Below are 17,479 nucleotides of genomic sequence, written 5' to 3' on the forward strand. Positions count from 1 at the left end.
CCCTGGTGGCGCAGTGGTTGAGACTCTGCCTGCTAATGCAGGGGACACGGGTTCGAGCCCTGGTCTGGGAAGATCCCACATGCCGCGGAGCAACTAGGCCCGTGAGCCACAATTACTGAGCCTGCGCGTCTGGAGCCTGTGCTCCGCAACCAGAGAGGCCACGATAGTGAGAGGCCCGCGCACCGCGATGAAGAGTGGCCCCCGCTTGCCACAGCTAGAGGAAGCCCTCGCACAGAAACGAAGACCCAATACAGCCAAAAATAAATTAAAAAAAAAAAAAATGCTCACACCCTTTGACCCACAATTCTGTCTCTAGGAATCTTTCCTAAGGAAATAAGCTGCAATGCATAACCACATTTAAACGGAAGGACATTCATCAGATCAACATTTATAATGGGGAACATTGGCAATAAATCTGATGCCCATCACCAGGAGACTGGTGAAGAAACTATTCAGGTGTTAAAATGATGTTCTTGAATGTATTTCATCATGGAAAAGCTGTACCATTCTCTGGGTCCGTTGTGTTTCTTCTGTGGTCACAAGCTGGCTCCAGTTTTGTAAAAAAGAAAAAATGTATATATAATATTTATATGATTTGTTAAGGAACTGCTTCCAGTAGAAACTGGCTAATACACGGGGGGAAAGTAAGTGAAGAAGCCAAGTGAGTACAGCCTGATCCTGTGGGGAACTCTAGAGCAAAAATTATATCTCAACAAATATTCTGGGAATTCCCTGGCTGTCCGGTGGTTAGGGCTCCACGCCTCCACTGCAGGGGGAACGGGTTCAATGATCCTTGGTTGGGTAAGATCCCTGCAAACGGCCTGGCACAGCCCAAAAAAAAATTTTTTTTTTGCCTTCAAAGAGACAGACAATAAATAAGGGGGGTGTGTGTGTGTGCATGCAGTGCTACAGAGAACATGAAACAGGAATGAGGTTGGGAAACAGGAAAACATTTCAGAAAGTATATATGGAGATTCCAGTTTTAAATAGGGTGGTCCAGAAACTCCGTACTGAGGTGATTTGAATAAAGCCCTGGAGGGCAGGGCGTGATCCAGGCCGCTATTTGGAGGAAGAGATGGCCTGGCAGAGGGCACAGAAGAGGCAAAGGCCCTGAGGCAGGAACACGCCTAGCATTTTCCAGGAACCGCAAGGAAGCAAGTGTGAGGCTAGAGCAGAGTGGGACTGGGCGCACAGAGTAGGGGACAAACTCAGAGAGGAAGGGGGAGGGAGGTGGGCAAATGACACAGGGCTTTGAAGACACTAGGCACTGTGGCTTTTACTCTGAGTGGTCAGGGGAGCCACTGTAGGGAAGTGAGCTGAGGAATCACTTGGGCCGACTTGTGTCTATGTAAATCGGATGCATCTTCCGGGGTGGAGGGGCAATATAGCTTCCCTCAGATTCTCAGAGGAGTCTAATAAACCATCAAAAAACAAAGAACAGGTGTAATGTTGGCTTTCCCTTTAATTTTGCCCCTTTGTCTTTGCAACAAGGCAGAAAAGCCTTTGACACTTTCCTACCAGCATCGGGCGTGGTATTTGCTCTGGGGAAACCGGGACGGGAGGGAAGCGGGGGTGGGGAGGGCAGTAACCTCCCGGGGCACACCGTGGCCCAAGCTCCGCGGATATCAGGTCTCCCGGGCTCGCCCACCAGCCTTTGGCCACCGGGCCGGTGCACCAGCCAGTACTCGACCTCCGCAGGCCCGAAGACGTCCTTCCTCGTCGCAGGAGGATCTGCAGCCTTCCCCACACGCGGCCCCGAGCTCACAGTCTCCGCAGGAAGGGGCGGGACCTGCCGGTTGGCTTTGCTGGGGCCCCGCGTTGCCATAGCGACCCCGGCCCGGCTTGGGACGCCGGAACGCGCGCTGCGGACGACGATTGAGGTTGGAGGCTGCGGGCGGCGACTCCACCGCTCTCGGCCTAGGACTCCAGATGCAGGATCCGCCCCGCAGGAGAGCGCAGGTGAGCCGGCGTAGGTGTGACGAGGCGCGGGCTAGCGACTGACCCCCAGCCGCCTGGGCCCTGCTCCTTCCACCTTCCATGGTGGTAATTATTGTTATTCAGTATGAAAACAACACGAGTAGAGTACGCGCACCGAGTGGCAAAGCTTTCTTTCCCTTTTTTTTTTTTTCTGGCCACGCAGCGTGGCTTGCGGCCACGAACTAACTCGCGCCCTGGCAGTGAAAACGCCTAGTCCTAACCACTGGACCGCCAGGGAATTCCCCAAAGCTTTCTTTTCCTATCAGGAGCTCTATGTATTAAGACCACAACCTCCTCTAGGGTAGAATCTACGTTCCTGAAAGTGTGGGACAGAGGATGAGTTACACTGATGAAGCATTAAGTATCACCCAATGACATCGTAAGAAAGTTATTAGATTCTGAGTTCTCTTACAGTTCTGAGTAAGCCAAGGAGAAAGTGTCAGTTTGGGGCTAATATGGCATTAACAACACCTTTCTGAACATTTGCTCATCTCAACTGTAAGCCCCAGTGTCTAGCTAAGACTTAAGTAATGTTTGCAAAATCTTTCTTGGATAAATGTATTGATTTTTTAAGTGAATTAACTTCAATATCATAGTACACATGGTACATGCAAATGGGAGAAAAAAGAAAAACATTAAATTTAGGACATGAGACTGTTTCCCTCTGCCCAGTTTTCACCCTGGCTGCTTTCCTTGCCTGGAGTGACTTTCCCAATTCCTAGGCATGATTGTCAAAACATGTACTAGCCAGTACAGTTGGCCAGCTTAGTCAGAATCACTGAGGCCCCTGCTGTGGCCCTACAGGGAACTCCTTGATAAGCAGGGCCCAGTGCAAAATGAAAATGTGAGGCAGTAGCTCATAAAGTATTAAGAATTTCAAAACAGCGACAGAGCCGAGACCAAGTACATGCCCCTCTAAGGACCAGGCCCTGTGCAACTGTTGAGGTTGCACACCTGTGATGCTGGTCCTGGGTGGGTGGATGCCTGGGACACCAAGATCTCCTGAAACCTGCTCAGCCCTGAGGTCATTCTCATTGGTCAATACCTCTGCCTGGGAATTCCCTGGCAGTCCAGTTGTTAGGACTTCGTGCTTCCACTGCAGGGGGCCTGGCTTCGATCCCTGGTGGGGGAACTAAGATTCCGCTGGCCACGCAGTGCAGCAAACAAAAACAAAACCAAAAAAGACCTCTGCCTGCTGATGGTTAAATAGTTCACTCTAGTCCCCCACCCCCATCCCCTCATTCCCCCATCCCTCCACTCCCCCACCCCCCATCCTTGGCTGCTAGCACTGCTTGAGTGTGTGTGTGTATTTCTCATCTATGGAGCAGGATAGATGGTACCTGCTGAGGGGAAACAGGGATCCCCAGATTTGGAGACCATCTTTATCACCTTGCACAAGTCCCCTGGAGACAGACAAATAGACAAGAATGTCTGCACTGGAGATCCTGGGGACATGAAGAACATAGATGGGGGGCTCCCAGTCTGGGGAGAGACCCAAAGTCTCTCTGCAACCCCACCAGGCAGAGTGGGGAGGAGAGCCCTGGTCTGATGAAAAAAACCTAACCAGGCAGACAGGAAGAGTACCTAGGCAGAAGGCAGAGGTCAGAGGTAGAGGGTGATCAACCATCCTGGTGTGCCTGGGACTGTCCCAGCTTTAGCACTGAAAGTCCAATGTCCTAGGAAACCCCTCAGTTCCGGGCAAACCGGTACAGGGGGTCTCCCAAGAGGCAGTCTCTTTAGTTGATGGGCTCTCCTGACAGCTCACAAACCCCTGCAAAGCCAGCCCCTAGGCTTTTCTACCATCCTGTCCACCAGGCATAGGGGGCAGGACCCCAGGGGCTAAACTGTTGGGTGTTGAGCCAGTGGTGGTAGCGGGGGTGCCCCTGTGGGCTGTGCCATCACGGCTGTCTGCCAGCCCAGACAGAGTGGCCTGGCTAGGCCCCAACTCCCCAGAGTGGGTTGTAGTGCTCACGACTGAGGGCTCCAGGCCAGCATCCACTCTGGTTGGTCATACTGGTTATTAAATATGTGACTTTCACCCTCTCCCCCGGGGCAGCTTCTTCCTGATGTCATCACAAACCCCTCTGCTCTGTTGGTTTCCCTGGATTCCCATCCCAAGCAATTGTGCCATCAGATCCCCCGCCCCAAGGGGCCTCTGGAGAGGCAAGGGAAGAGAGAGCCTCCGAGGGTCAGTCCAGCACAAAAGGATACCCCCCAGGGGCTGCTCATCTGCCCTGGGGACTCAGAACACACATGACTCATCCCACTTGACCTCAGACAAGTGTCTCCCTGGGAAGCCCCAGGATCCTGGTATTACTTACGGCAAACTGAGCCCCCGATGTCCCTAACCCTTTGCCAGCACCCTCTGGCCCACAGAAGCAGCCAACATGCCTATCTCCAAGTGCTCGCCAAAGTCGGAGACCCTGTGGAAGGCGTGGGACCAGAAGGCCCAGAAGAACGGACTGAGGCACCAGGTGTTCGCTGTCAATGGTGATCACTATGTGGGCAAGTGGAAGGACAACATGAAACACGGTAAGTGGGGGACCTTCGGGGGCTCAGGCGGTGAGTATGGGGTCTGGGCCATGGTGGGCAACCGGGGCCAAGGAAGCAGCTTGCATAGCTCACTGGGGATATAACATGTATCTCTGAGGAGTGAATGCCGACTTGGACCAACCAGGGGCCTCCTCCTGCTGGGGCTCTGGAACCCAACTCGGCCCTGGCTTCAACTGAGCAAAGGGACCAGTAGGGGACAAAGCAGTCTTTAGGCACCAGCCGCAGCCTCAGCCGGGACTCTCAGGACACCAGCTCATTCTCTACCTCTGACACCTGGGCTAAGCATGGGGCTGGCTAGCAGGAGGAAAAGGTGGCCCCCAGAAAGCAGCTTGCAACTGGGATTCTGGTCTTCAAACTCAGCCCTTCAAACCAGTAGGGGGCGAGGGAGGACACCCGCCATCCCCCACCCCCTATCCCCCCACCCCCTATACTTCCACCCCCACCCCAAGTGGCTGGGGCTCTGACTTTAACTGGGCTGGGCTCAGTTTAACTAGCAGGGAGTACAGGGCTCTTTGTGATACAAACTAAGCCCTGAAGAAAAAAAATAGTTTTTATTCAAAAAAGGTGTTACGGCTTCTCAGTCCAGTCTTGCAATTTCAGATTCTCTGCTCTTAACCATTCTTCTCTCCTACCTTCCTGCGTTAAGTGCTTGAGTCCATAAAACTGGGTCAGAATCTCAGCTCCAGTAACTATGACCTTGAGAGATCTACTACACTACTCTGAGCCCCAGTCTCCCCATCTGTAAAATGGGAATAATACCTATCTGTTAAGAGATGACATCTATCAAGTATTTAGCCAAGGGTCTGTGCAGAAGGGAACTTCTGGAGTGTTCTCAGAGGGCTGACCATGGCAGGAATCACTACTCAGAGCTTCCTTGTCCAAGAAGGCCCCCAAAGTTGACCTCACCCAGTGTGTAACACAACACCCACCCTCAGCACTGACTTAAAGGTCAGGGTTTAAGCAGCTGCTTGGAGCTCTATGTGCGGTTAAAAGATGTCTGCCTGCATGTTTCAATCCTTGTGGGCAGCCTGTGGTGTGGACAGAGCCCTGGACTAGGAGTCAGGACCCTGAAGTTCTGAGCCTGGCTCTATTACTGAGTAGCTGTGTGACTTTGGGTAAGTCATTTCCCTTTCTCTGGACTTGGCTGCCCTACCTGTGATATGACCTTGTGGGCTGGTATGGCCCTCTGAGCCCTCCTGTGTGAGTCCTGCCTCCCCTCAGACCCTGGAGGCATAGAGCTGATGGGGCTGGGGCTGCAGAAAGCAGATCTGTCAGAGAACCCAGGTCCAATGCCCCCTCTCTTGACTCACCTTTCGACCAAGCTGAAGTGGGTTGCTGTCGTATAAGCAGGCTGGAAGCAGTCCAGAGAGCCGTCATTCAGGGCAAGGATAGGGTGTCCCCAGTGGTTACCCAGACCACTCACTCCACTAATACTCATTGTGCTCCTAGGCTGTGCCAGGCCCTATCCTGGGCATCTGGAATAATCCCAACACTCAGGGTCCTTCCAGTCTCACTGACAACCTGCACAGTAGGTAATGTCCCATTTTACAGATGAGGAAACTGGGGCTCAGAGAGAGGAAGTGACTTACTCAAGGCCACACAGCTAAAAGTGGTATCATCGGGATGTAAAGGGGACCAGAGAGAAGCCATGAAAGGAGCCATGAGAACATGTTTGAGCCGAGCCCAGAGGATGAAAATGATTAGCCAGGCAGGGGGGGGCATGTCTTCTAGATAGTGGAATCAGAGATGGGGGGATGTTTTTCACTATTACCTCTTGTTCAAGGAACGGACTGGAAGCCAGTGGGCTGGAACACAGAGAAGGAGGGGAGAAAGGGGCAGGTTAGGAGGGCGAATCATATAGGGCCTCTTAGGCCTTGGTAAGTTCTGCCTTCATCTGGGAGACAAACAGTCTCATTGGACCAACTTGGTCACATGCCCTTCACTGAACCAATCACAGAGGCCTGGGTGGATAGAATACACTGATTGTCTAGGCTTGCCAGGAGGAGAGGTCAGCCCCATGCAAACCTCAAGGACTGAGAGGGAGGGCTGCGTCCCCAAAGGAAATAAACTAGAAGAAGGACAGATGTAAACAACCCTTCATCCCCTGCAATGTGACTGGACCTTACCTCAAGTGCAAAAATCATTGATATCATCTTTTCTATTTGCAGGCATTGTCCTAAGTGTTCTACATATATTAATGAATTTAGTGAACAGAACAACCCCATGAGATATTCTTATCCCCATTTTACACACGAGGAACCTGAGGCCCAGAGAGTTAAGTTACTTGCACTAGATCAAAAAGCTCACAGGGACAATGTTGGATTTGTTCCTGAGCTACCAAGGACCAAGACATGAGTTGGTGTGCATAGGTACTCCGCAAATATTGTATTCATCTCTTTGTTCAACAAATATTGGTCACCTACAACATGCCAGACACTGTTCTTCCGTGCTGGGTATAGAGCAGTGAACAGAACAGATCAGTCTGTGCTCTTGTGGAGTGTACATTCTCCTGGAAGAGACAGACAATAGACAATAAATGATAAATAAGTGAATTATCTATTATGTTAAGAGCTGACAAGTGATATGGAAAGAAACAGAACAGGGTAAGGGATTAAAAGAAGCTTATACGGAATAATTTTAAACGGGATGGTCAGGGTAGGCCTCATTGAGAAAATGAGATTTCAGCAAAGACTTGCAGGAGGTAGGGAGTGAGCAAATATAGAGGGAAGAAAAAAAAATATATATAGAGGGAAGAGTTTTCCAGGCTAAAGGAGGAGCAGGTACAAAAGCCCTGAGGCGAAAGCATAACAGGTGGGTTCCAAGAACAGCATGGAAACCACAGTGGTTGGAGAGCAGAATGGAAAACGGGAGTGGAGGACACAGAGGGGTTGGAGTAGTAGGAGATGGGTCTCCATGTGTGTTCAGGAGAACTGAAGAAATATGCAGAACATTTTCTAAAAATCCTGACCATCTGGTGTATCCATTCAGTATTATTAAAAGATGAAGCTTGGGACTTCCCTGGTGGCGCAATGGTTAAGAATCCACCTGCCAATGCAGGGGATACGGGTTCAAACCCTGGTCCGGGAAGATCCCACATGCCGTGGAGCAACTAAGCCCATGCGCCACAACTACTGAGCCTGCACGCCACAACTACTGAGCCCATGTGCTACAAGTACTAAAGCCTAGAGCCCGTGCTGGGCAACAAGAGAAGCCACCGCAATGAGAAGCCCACGCACCGCAACGAAGAGTCGCCCCCGCTCACCACAACTAGAGAAAGCCCGCGTGCAGCAACGAAGACCCAATGCAACCATAAATAAATAAATAAAAATTAAAATTAAAAAAAAGATGAAGCTGAAACACTGAAGGGGCAGATTTCTACTTGGGGTCTGCTATGTCAGTTTGGCTTCAGGGCAAAAGGCTGTAGAAATAGAACTTTTTTGGGGTTTTCCTGGGTGCTGGGGGTCTAGAGACCGGGCACAGACCCTGACCTAGTTCTTGAGAATTGTCCAGTCTAGGGACCCCTGAGGTCCAGGCAGACACAGCACCTGCCTCCCGGCACCCCCAGCCCCATAAAGGCCGTGTCTACCATGTTGGCGCATCTTTGTGTCCCTAGGGAAAGGAACACAGGTCTGGAGGAAGAACGGAGCCATCTATGAGGGGGACTGGAAATTTGGGAAGAGAGATGGCTATGGCACCCTCAGCCTTTCTGACCAAGAGACCGGAAAGTACAGGAGAGTCTACTCAGGCTGGTGGAAGGGCGATAAGAAATGTGTGAGTGGTTCCCATCATGCCCTGGGGTGTGGGCCAGGCTGAAAGCAGGCTGTGCGTGAGTGTGTGTGTGTGTGTGGGCGGGGGCGGGGGGGTGGTGGTGGGAGCAGTCAGAGAGGCCTGGGAGAAAAGGGTGGGGGGATCTAGGGGAGGAGAACAGGGTTGCTGTGTGGGTGGGAGAAGGAAGGGGTGGGGGAACATCAAGGCTTCTCAGAACAAAACCCAGGAAACAGGAAGCAAGAGGAGAGGGCCCAGGGAGGAGCCCATGAAACCCTGTGGCTACAAGAAGCCAGCCAGGCTGTGAGGGGCCAAAGTCTCCTCCCAACCTCCCCACTCATTTCCTGGCTTTCTTTTCCCCTGGCAACCCTTTCTGAGAACCCCCCTTCTGTTGGGACTGGATAAGAGGTGGCAGCGGGGGTTTGGAAGAGTGGGAGCAAGAAAGAAAGCTGGGGCCACACCCTTGGCTAAGAGAGGAAGGTCCTGAGGGATAGAAACTAGCCAGAGGCATGCCCCCAACCCGTAAACACCTGAATCCTCACCATAGGTCATGGAGACAGATAATAATACAGTATTGCTATCGAACAGCAGCTACTGTAACCCTGGAACATGATATATTGTAAACTCTCACATCAACAACAACATCATCATCATCGTCATTATTATTATTCCCGTTTTACTGATGAGGAAACAAGCTCAGAAAGGCTCAGAAGGTGAAGTGCCTTGCTTGGGGTCACACCACTGGCAAGTTGTAGAGCCCAGCATTTCATGATCTCTACTCTCAAAATGTTTATTGGCCAGTGGGGATAAAGCTCCCAAAATAAATATTTTACATATAATATGGTGCTAGGATAGAGGTTTTTACAGAAAGTCCAGAGGCAGTTCATTGAGAATTCAGGGCAGGCTTCCTGTAAAAGGTGACACCATAAGATGCAAGGAGTTAGGGAGTAAAAAAGGAGAAGAGGAAATAGCAAAAGGAAGGATATAATAAACAGCAAGGTGTGTCTGCCCACGGGGGTGGGAGTGAGGCCTTGAAGGTTATGTAGGGGATCAGGATTTTGAAGAGTAGACTTGGGCTGCATAACCCAACCTCTTTAGGTGTGATCTGCGGGGAGTTTGTGGTGATTCTCTGCGGCTGCATGATAAGTGCTTATGTCCATTTTTCTGGGGAGAAAGTCCGTAGCTTTGATCTGATTGTCAGGCATCTGCGACTTTTAATAGGGTCAAATCAGAGTTGGGGAGACACGGCAAATGTGATTGGATAGACGACGTAAAGATCCTCCTAGGAGCTGTATGGCAGATGCATGGGGTCAGGGGAGAACGGGAGAGTGGAGGAGGAAGACCAGTGAGAAGGGGTGAAATGATGGTGGGCTGCAGGAAGGTGGTAGCACAAAGATAGAGGAGAATGGACGGCCTGGGAGATTCTTCGATACACGACCGTCAGCTTGGATGTAAGGCTGGGGGGGGAAGCAGGGGAGAAGCCCAGGTGTGTGGCTTGGGTGCCAGGGAGGATGGTGGGAGTTCCTAGTGGTGTGGGACGTCGTGAACAAGGACACCTTCGTGCTTTCAGGGCTATGGGATCCAGTTTTTCGGACCCAAGGAGTATTACGAGGGTGACTGGTGTGGCAACCAGCGCAGCGGATGGGGCCGCATGTACTACAGCAACGGAGACATCTACGAGGGCCAGTGGTGCAACGACAAGCCAGAAGGGGAGGGCATGTTACGCCTGAGTGAGTGCTTAGCCCCGCCCCCAATGGCCTGTTGATCACGCCCACCCGACCACGCCCTCAAGTCACATTCCTCTGGGCCCTGCATGGCCACGCCCCATCAGGCCCCGCCCCCGCCCCGCCCCCCCCGCCCCCCCCCGCATAGCCCTGTCCCGGCTGGGTTAAGGTGAATGACAGGACCCCGTCCTTGCCCTCAGGAAGTTTATACTCTAAAAGGGGAGCCTAACAATAAATATAAACAATTAAGACATTGTCTTATGGTGTAATAATCATAGCCTACACTAATACAGCCCTGAGCTCATTTAATCCACAATGCAATCCTATAAGATAGGTGCTCTCATCATCCGCACTTTACAAATGAACAAAGGCACAGAGAGGTTAAGTCATTTGCTCAAGGTTACGCAGTCTGTTCTGAGGTCAGAAGTGCTAAGGACTTCCCCTTGAAAACAGGAAGACGTGTTGGAGAATGACAAAGGAGTTGGGGTCAGGGCTGTTTAGATTGGCTTACGGTCAGAGAACGCCTCCCTGAAGAGGTGTTGTTTGAATGGAGAATGGAAGGAGGAGAGGAAGTGGGATATGTATTGCGCTGGGGAAGGACGTTCCCAGGCAGAGGAAAGAGTTCTGAGAAGCTCGCATTTGTATCAGGACTTAATCCATTCTCTACAAAGCAACCAGACCGAGCTTTTCATAAATTGGACCTTGTCACTGCCTTGCTTTCAACCTTTCCATAGCTCCCTATTGCCCTCAGACTGAGTTCAGAGGCCTGACTGTGGTCTGTGGGGCCCAGCATGATCTCGCCCTGCTCACCACTCCAGTTTCACCTCCCCTCTTCCCCTGGACTCCCTTCTTTTTGGCCATACTAACTTTCTTTCAATTCCTCCCACTTTCTGCCTCAGGGCCCTTGCACTGCTGTTCCCTCTTCCTGGAATAGAAAGACGATTCCCCCAGGGACTTCCCTGGTGGTCCAGTAGCTAAGACTCCAGGCTCCCAATGCAGGGGGCCTGGGTTTGATCCCTGGTCAGGGAACTAGATCCCACATGCTGCAACTAAAAGATCCTGCATGCCTCAAGGAAGATCCCACGTGCCGCAACTAAGACCTGGTGCAGCCAAATAAATAAATATTAAAAAAAAAAAAAAAAGGAGATTCCCCCAGATCTTTGCATTTGTACATTCCACCTAAAGCACATTCTTCTCATTATTCTCAGCACTTGCTTCCTTTGCTTCTTAGAACTAGGTGTATAATCTTGGGCGAACTACTTTGCATCTCTGTGCCTCAGTTTCCTCTCCTGTAAAATGGGAATAATGGCAGTACCCACTTCATAGGGCTATGGGGAGGATTAGATGAGGGAGTCTGTGTAAAGTGCTTAGAACAGGGCCTGGCACGTAGTAGGCTGTCGATAAAGCTAGTATCATTGTCCCTCTAGACTGTGAGCCTGCAGAAGGACTGGGAATGTGTCTGTTTTGTTCCCCACTGTTTCCCCAGGGCCTGCCAGGTAGTAAGTAGATACTCTTGGTGAGGACACAAACCAGAGCCCAGTCGCCTGAAAACTCAAGATTCCAACTTCCAAAGAGATTTTTTTTTTTTTTTTGGCTGCGTTGGGTTTTCGTTGCTGTGAGCCGGCTTTCTCTGGTTGTGGCGAGCAGGGGCTACTCTTTGTTGCTGTGCATGGGCCTCTCATTGCGGTGGCCCCTCTTGTTGCGGAGCACAGGCTCTAAGCACGCAGGCTTCAGTAGTTGTGGCACACGGGCTTAGCTGCTCCGTGGCATGTGGGATCTTTCCAGACCAGGGCTCGAACCCGTGTCCCCTGCACTGGCAGGCGGATTCTTAACCACTGTGCCACCAGGGAAGTCCCTCCAAAGAGATTTGACTAAACCAAGGCACTGGGCAGCTGGGGAGGGTTAAGGGCAGCCACTCTGTCATTCTCAATTCCCCGTGCATCCGCCTCCGTGCCTGATTTCAGTGTGCATCTCCTAGTAGTAATAGCCTGCTTTCATTGAGCACCTTCTGTGGCCTGCACAGTGAAGGAGCTCTAAGTGCATTGTTTCTAAGGCTTGGACTCTGGAGCCGGCCAGCCTGGGTTCAAATTCTAACTCAAGCTCTTACTAGTTGTGGGACCTTGGGCAATTAATTTCCTTACACTCTCTATGCTTCAGTTTTCTCAACTGTAAAGTAAGGAAAAAATAAAGCTTAACTAGAGTCATTGTGAAGCTTAAATGAGGTTTATATTTGTAAAATGCTTAGCATGACACGGAATAGTAAGTGCTCAGTATCAGTACATCCTTGTATGGGCTCAGCAAACTATTGGCCAAATCCAGCCCAACACGTGTTTTGTAAAATAAAGTTTTATTGGCACACAGATGTGCTCGTTCAGTTATGTATTGTCCATGGGCTGCTTTTGTGCTGCAATGGCAGAATTGACCATGTGCAGCAGAGACCCTATGGCCCGCGATGCTGAAAACACTATCTGCCCCTTTGCAGAAAAAGTTTGCTGACCTCTGACCTAGAGTTTATCCAATACTCTTCTAGGTCCTGTCTGTGTATGGACTCATTTAATCTTCAGAATAATTTTATGAGTGAGGAGCTACTCTTGTCCCCGTTTTACAAATGAGGAAATGAGACAAAATGGTTCAGTGACTTGCTCAAGGTCACACGGCTGGTAAGTGTCTGAGCTGAGACATGTTGGCTTTATTATTATTTTTACACCACCACCACCACCGCGATCCAATGGGAAGTGGAATTGATTCCCGATTAAGAGCCGGGGCTCCTGATATGAACAGGATTTGGTTTGAAACCCTGCCTCTGCCACTTCCTAGTTCTGTGACCTTGTGCAAATCAGTCAAATTCCTGGAGCTTTTCAAGTTCCATGTATAAAATGGAATACTTCATCCTTCACAGAACTGTTTTTGTGAGAAGTGAGGTCAGAAACAGCATGGAACCAGGCACAGAGTCAGTGCTGAGAAAACATTGCCTGTCAGTATTATTAGCTATATTTTTTACAGCTAGGAAACTATGGTGCTCATCTAAGTTCGGGGAGGTAGTGGAGGTGAGATGTGAACCAGGTCTGAAACCGGAAGTCGCTCACACCCCAGGGCTCTATGGCTTTCTGGTGGGCATGTCTAGCCTGGCAGTGGCAAGGGTCCAGCCCGGGTATATGTAGTCTGGCCTGGTTTTGTGGGCCAAGACCCCCGACTCCCTGTTCTTTCCCCCAGAGAACGGGAACCGCTACGAAGGCAACTGGCAGAGAGGCATGAAGAATGGGTCGGGTCGCTTCTTCCACCTGGACCATGGTCAGCTGTTTGAAGGCCTCTGGGTTGACAACATAGCCAAGTGTGGCACAATGATTGACTCTGGCCGTGATGAGGCCCCCAAGCCCACCCAGTTCCCCATTCCTGAGGTGGGAAGCTCTCCCGGATCCTGGGGCCACACGCAGCCCAGGGAGAGACAAAACAGCACCCACAGCCACACCCAGCCTGGCCGAGCCCAGCCTGGCCAGGAAACAGACAAGGTTTTGTTTTCAGTCAGGGCGACCCCAGGGAGGCTGGCAGTACCCCACAAAGCAGGCAGCGCCCCGAAGGCTGGCAGCCTGGGCCTTCCATGCTCCTCAAACCAACCCCTGCTGCTTCCCTCCAGGTCAAAATTCTAGATCCTGACGGCGTGTTGGTGGAAGCTTTGGCCACGTTCAAGAAGACAGAGGAAGAAGGAGATTGATGCCAGGTGAGAGGCGGGCACACCTGCCACCCTCTGATGTGGTCCAGGCAGCTCCTGGGGTCTTCTCTGGCCTAGGGGCTCAGGGGCTTGACCAGAGAGGGTGAGTTTCTTGCCTCCTGCAGTCCTGCTGGTCGTTTTTGCTTCCTCCCCTTCAAAACTCTTTTCCCTGCAGAAGTCCTGCCAAATCCTCCCATTTGCACCCTGGGCTTAATCGGATTGGAGTCAGGTGGTCTGCTCGCCCTGGAGGGCCCGGGGCCTCCACTTGCCTATCTGTCTTGTGGGGCCTTGTTCAGTGCTACCCCTCCTGGTGTTGGTATAAGTGGGGTCGAGGAGAGAGCACTGATACAGCATATTGGAGACGCCAGCCCCGCCCCCCACCCCCCACCCCCCACCCCTTGCCCCTGCAGAAAGAACACCAGCGCTTCAGGAGGAATTCAAACCGGAGTGACCCAACTGCTCGGACCGGTGCGGCTCCCACTGGTGGAGCAAGGGGGGACTTGGGCACACCCTCGGCACCCTCAGAAGGCACCTTACTCCTCGCAGCACTGGATCATTCCTTACCAGTAGGAGGCCAGTGCTTCTCTCCCCTGCTGGCCTTGGGGACGCCTTTATTCTTGGACCCCATCCCTGAGCAACCCAGAATAAAGGAGAGCCTGGCAGCGTGAGCCCGGGGCCTGTGGTGGGTGGCCGGGGTGCGAGGGAGCCTCAGGAGGGATTTCAGGTAGAGAAGAGGGGTCCCCATGGGTTGCATGAATTTACCTTGGGGCAGAAAGGGGCGGTGCCTCCAGGTCTCTGATCTCCGAGATATTCCCGAGGAGAAGATAGAGCCTGCATCTGGTTACATTGGTCACTAAGATTTGGCATTAAAATGTGACGTGGCTTCTCAGCCTAACACAGGGGCTCCCAATCTTGGAATCCTGTGGGAGATTTAAAAGCTAGGAATGTCCGGATCCCATGCCCAGAGATTCTCATCTGTCTGGGGTGAGGCCTGGGCCTTCAAAAAGCTCCCCAGCTGACTCTAATGTGCAGCTGGGGCAGAGAACCTCTGACTTACTGGCTTTGTGATCCTAAGTAAGTGACCTCAGTTGCCCCATCTGTAAAATGGGACTTCAGAGATCTCACAGAGGTGTTTTGAGGATTTGCTAGCAGATGTAAAAATAACAAATAACACGTATTAAGGTTAGTTGTAAAGCAGATTTCTGGGAAGGGCTTTGCATAATTCTAGACAAAATTCCTGCAAGATAAGAGGAACTCTTACATAATGGGTAGGAACAGGAGTTCTGCAGTGACTCCTTGAGTGTGAATCCCAGCAATGACTTATTAGCTGTGTGTTCTTGTGTACGTCACCCAACCTCTCTGTTCTTCAAGTTTCCTCTCCTCTAATATGGGACAATAACAGTACTTACCACCAGGGGTTACTGTGGTTACTGGAAGAATGAAATAAGGTGTGGTTCTAACCTGAGGGAGGGTGGTTTTGTCCCCTTTCCTTCCCCCGGAACATCTGGCAAAGTCTGGAGACATTTTTGGTTGTCACAACTGGCAGGGAAGAATTCTACTGGCACCCAGTGGGTAGAGGTTGTGATCCTGCTAAACATGTTATGATGTAAACACTCTACAGAAGAATTATTCAACCCAACTTCAATGGTGTAATACCATGAAATAACCCTGAAATACCACGATGTTCATAAAGCCCTCAGCAAGTACCCGGCATGTAGTAAAGCGTTCACTGATGCTGAAGTTCTCTCTGCCGTCTAAACCCCAAGCAGGTGGCCCGACCCACGGCATGGTTCTGTCGGTACCTCTGAAGCCGGGAAGCTGAGCCTGGCTGCCTCTGGACACATAACTAACCAGACACAGAGCCACTCAGTGCTAGGCCCAGCACTGAGAGCTTTACACGGCTGCTCTCCCATGACCCCTCAACAACCTATGAGGTGTCCTGCTATTATTCATGTCATTTTAGAGGAGGAAACATGAGGTTCAGGGAGACTCACAAGTCACCAAACTAGAAAGTGACTGTGCTTAAACTTAGGCCTGTCTGCTCTTAAGGTGAGAACAGTGGCAGTGCGTATAGAAAACTACCATTTTTTCAGAAAAGGTAGGATGTGTACTTGTTTATGTATAAAATCTCTAGATGGGAACAAAATAAACTGGCAACAATGGTTGTCTCTGGGGAGAATTGGGAACCTGGGAACAGGGAAGGGACAGCAATTTTTCACTGCTGTGTTTGGAACCTATGAATGTATTATCTATTCAAAACATAAAATTGAAATTAAAGACTGTGTTCTTAACTGTCCGTGTTTCCCTAAGTTGCCTGAGTCTGAGTACCTGAAGTGCTTATGAAAAAGAGATTCCAAAGACACCCAGACCAACTTGAACTGGAACCTGCAGTAGAGCTTGGAAATCCACTTTTTACAAGCCAATCTGATGATTCTTGAGTTCAGGCAAGTTTAGCCCAGAAATTATTCCAGCGGGATCCCAGATCTCTGCAGATGCAGGGAGGTGGGTATCTTAGGGGAAGGATGGAAGATGCCCAGGTTTTCTCTGGGGAGCAGTGGAGCGTTTCACACAGGGGCACCTGCCCCACCCTACTCGGTCCCAGTCAGAGGGCCTTCTGGGGACAGGGGAGGGTGGGTCCTGGTGTATGTGATGCAGGATGGAGGCAAGAAGCTGCAATAGGATAAAGGAGGGCCCCCTCCCCCACTCAGCCCACCAAGCTGCTGTGGCCATGTCCAAGTCTGCACAGAAAGACAAAAGCTTAAGGCCACACTTTCCCACAACCAACTTTCACTTCAGCCAGAGCACTTTGTTTTTATAAAACCACTTTCTAAAAAAAAAAAACAAACCACTTTCTATATCAGGTTTATGGGACAGAACGAGCTGTCAAACACAAAGGCCCTCTGGGGCCAGGTAAGTAACATATGAAGCTGGGCTGGTATCAGACAATAGGGAGTGGTGGGGACTGTGGCAAATACATCTCCTGGGTAAGAGGTAGCTGCAACTCAGCTCCTGTTCATTGTTGCTCTGCAAGAAGGCGGGCCCAGTAATGCTGCTGCTGGATCTTCCGATTTCTTAAGCAAAGCCAGAATCAGTCTACGTAAGATTTTTTGAGTGTCTAGGCTCTGAGCCAGATTTCCAGGCTCGAAAACTTATCCTCTTTGGACATCAATTTTTGTCATCTGCAAAATGGAGAAAATATTCCTCCCAAAATGCACAACCTGATCATAAAGATGAGGAAGTATCAGAGAAACAAGACAGAGGCAGCATTCTACAAAACCACTGGCTCAGACTCTTCAAAAATGTTGATATTACAAAGGACAAAGAAAGGCTGTCCCAAATAAAAGGTGACTAAACAGACATGACAACTCAATGCAATGCATGATCCTGGATGGAAAAATCACTTCAAGAAAGGACATGATTGGGACAACAGGGAAACTGAAAACGAATGTTGTATTAGATAATAGTATCACATCAATGTCAAATTTCCTGAATTTGATCATTGAATTGTGGTTATGTAGAGGAATGTCCTTGTTTTAAGGAAGAAATCTGTAACTAATGCATATGCCTCAGGGGGAAAAACATACTGTCATTCTCATTATTCACGGTTCAGTATTTGTGAATTTGCCTACTGCTGAGGTCAAACAGGGGGGACCCTCTGCCTTCTTTCAGCTCATGCTGTAAACAAGTATCCTTTTCACAGTCTATTTAGTGCTACATTTTTCACATTTTGGTGCTTTTTGTTGGTGATTTC

General features: G+C 50.5%; 1 protein-coding gene across 1 annotated transcript; it reads left to right on the top strand.

Moving 5' to 3' along the window:
• Positions 1-1,610: 1,610 nt before the first annotated feature.
• MORN3 (MORN repeat containing 3) lies at positions 1,611-14,396 on the top strand. Its single transcript, XM_036823793.1, has 7 exons — positions 1,611-1,959; positions 4,337-4,509; positions 8,144-8,301; positions 9,866-10,025; positions 13,233-13,417; positions 13,654-13,737; positions 14,139-14,396. Exons 2-6 carry the CDS (start codon positions 4,365-4,367, stop codon positions 13,729-13,731), a joined length of 726 nt encoding a protein of 241 aa, XP_036679688.1. The 5' UTR covers positions 1,611-1,959; positions 4,337-4,364; the 3' UTR covers positions 13,732-13,737; positions 14,139-14,396.
• The last annotated feature ends 3,083 nt before the right edge of the window (positions 14,397-17,479 follow it).

This window comes from Balaenoptera musculus, chromosome 14 (genome assembly GCF_009873245.2).
Source record: "Balaenoptera musculus isolate JJ_BM4_2016_0621 chromosome 14, mBalMus1.pri.v3, whole genome shotgun sequence".
In the NCBI taxonomy this organism is placed as follows: Eukaryota; Metazoa; Chordata; class Mammalia; order Artiodactyla; family Balaenopteridae; genus Balaenoptera; species Balaenoptera musculus.